The sequence below is a fragment of the Echinops telfairi genome, unplaced genomic scaffold, assembly GCF_000313985.2.
Source record: "Echinops telfairi isolate 266 unplaced genomic scaffold, ASM31398v2 ScPeMD7_70;HRSCAF=299, whole genome shotgun sequence".
Taxonomy (NCBI): Eukaryota; Metazoa; Chordata; class Mammalia; order Afrosoricida; family Tenrecidae; genus Echinops; species Echinops telfairi.
In genome coordinates this window covers 64,334,263-64,336,051 of record NW_022103968.1, presented here as the reverse complement: position 1 = coordinate 64,336,051, position 1,789 = coordinate 64,334,263, and the positions used below count along the sequence as shown (strand labels likewise).

The 1,789-nt window shown below is 39.5% G+C and overlaps 1 protein-coding gene across 1 annotated transcript in view; it reads left to right on the top strand.

The window, feature by feature from the left end:
* The window catches only part of ASCC1 (activating signal cointegrator 1 complex subunit 1), a 149,698-nt gene that overhangs the window by 85,443 nt on the left and 62,466 nt on the right, over nt 1-1,789 (top strand). Inside the window, exon 6 of the mRNA XM_030885948.2 lies at nt 602-738. Coding sequence (XP_030741808.2) covers nt 602-738 — 137 coding nt within the window. The remainder of the gene's footprint in view (nt 1-601; nt 739-1,789) is intronic.

Sequence of the window (1,789 nt, the reverse complement as noted above, 5' to 3'; positions counted from 1 at the left end):
TCAAGCTTTTAAAGCCCCAGACGCTATCACCATGAGCTTTCTTCACCACATTTGCTTATGCACCCATTTTGTCTTCAGCGATCATGTTGGGAAGGTGAGCATCACAGAATGCCAGGTTATTAGACCAAAGTGTTCTTGTATTGAGGGAGGACTTGAGTAGAGGCCCAAGGTCTGTCTCCTACCTTAATACTTAACATATATGTACATAGACCTATATTCCTATTGTTATATATTAATTTATTTACATATATACATGCCTATATTTATACCTCTATAAATGTCTTTTCCTCCTAGTTCTTTCCTGTATTTCCTTTTACTTTCCTCCTGTCCCACTATCATGTTCGGCCTTCATTTGAATTCCTCTAAGCTACATTGCACTTGATCAAACCCCACTAGGCATGCTACACCCTCCTCGCCATTGATTTTAGACCTCTTATTGTTCCCTTGTCCCTGGGTTTGTTGGCTCCCCCCTCCTTTTCCCCCACCTCCCCCTCTCCCATGGCCCCCTGGAACGGTCGGTCCCATTGTTTTCTCTTTGGGATTGTTTCTTGATTGTTTATTGAATTTATTGAATTTCTTATTTTCTACTTTTGATTAACAGGATCGTGGAGTCGATGCCAGCATTTTCCAGAATCCCAAAAAGCTTCACTTAACTATAGGGATGCTGGTGCTTCTGAGTGAACAAGAAATTCAGCAGACATGTGAGATGCTGCAGCAGTGTAAACAGGAGTTCATTGAGTGAGTATTACAGGAATAAGTAGGGTGGTCATGTTATACTCCATGTTTTGGGACTAAAGTGTTGGGTGGCATGGGATTTTGACGACTCACCCATCTGTAACATTTAACATTGGTTGTTCTCTTCATAGTTTCAAATGGATTTAAAATACAGGTACTCTACGACTTACCATAGAATACTATTCTAACAACTCTGTCGTAAGTTATTTCTGATGTAATTCTCTGTTTTGCTTTTAATATTTCTTTTTAATTGTTTTATTATAAGTATGTTATAAATTTGATCTTTGTTTGTCTTTGGATGTTGTAAACATTACTTATGAACTTGGCGATGATGACAACCAGCAAGTTACACTCTACAACATTGTCTGTAGTGCATATTATCAATGATAAAGGGAACAAAAGGAAAGTCTTACGTGCAGTTGATCATAACTCAAATGTTATGTCAGGAACTACCTGTGTGTATTTACACATTTTGCATAAGACACTATTTTGAATCATACTAGTTCTGTAGGCAAATTTTATATTTAAACAGGACATCTCATATTCTCCAAAAAGAAATTCTTTTTTGGTGAATAAATGAATCAGCTACTGTTTATCAAAAAGCGTCCCGCCCACTGTATTGGTTTTTAATGCTGCTATAACAAATTATGGAGCGTTAGTAGCATATTGGTTTCTTGTTGAGCTGCGATCCTCAAGGCTAGCAGTTCAAAACCACCAGCTGCTCATTGGAGAAAGGCGAGGCTTTCAACTCCCATAAAGAGTTACAGTCTCGGCAATTCACAGGGTGGTTCTCTCCGGTCCTCCAGGGTCTCTGTAAGTTGGCATTGACTCGATGGCAGCGAGAGTAATGAAACAAATTATTTCAAATGTATGGACTGAAATCAACACAATTTATTATCTTACAGTTCTGTGAGACCAAAGTCTGATGCAGGTACCATTTGGTTAAATTCCAAGTTCTGCAAGGCTGTGTGCCTGCTAGAGACTCAGGAGGAGAAGTGGTTTCCTTTCTTTGCCAGCTCCTGGAGGCTGCCTATAGAGCCCTTGCTTGTGGCCC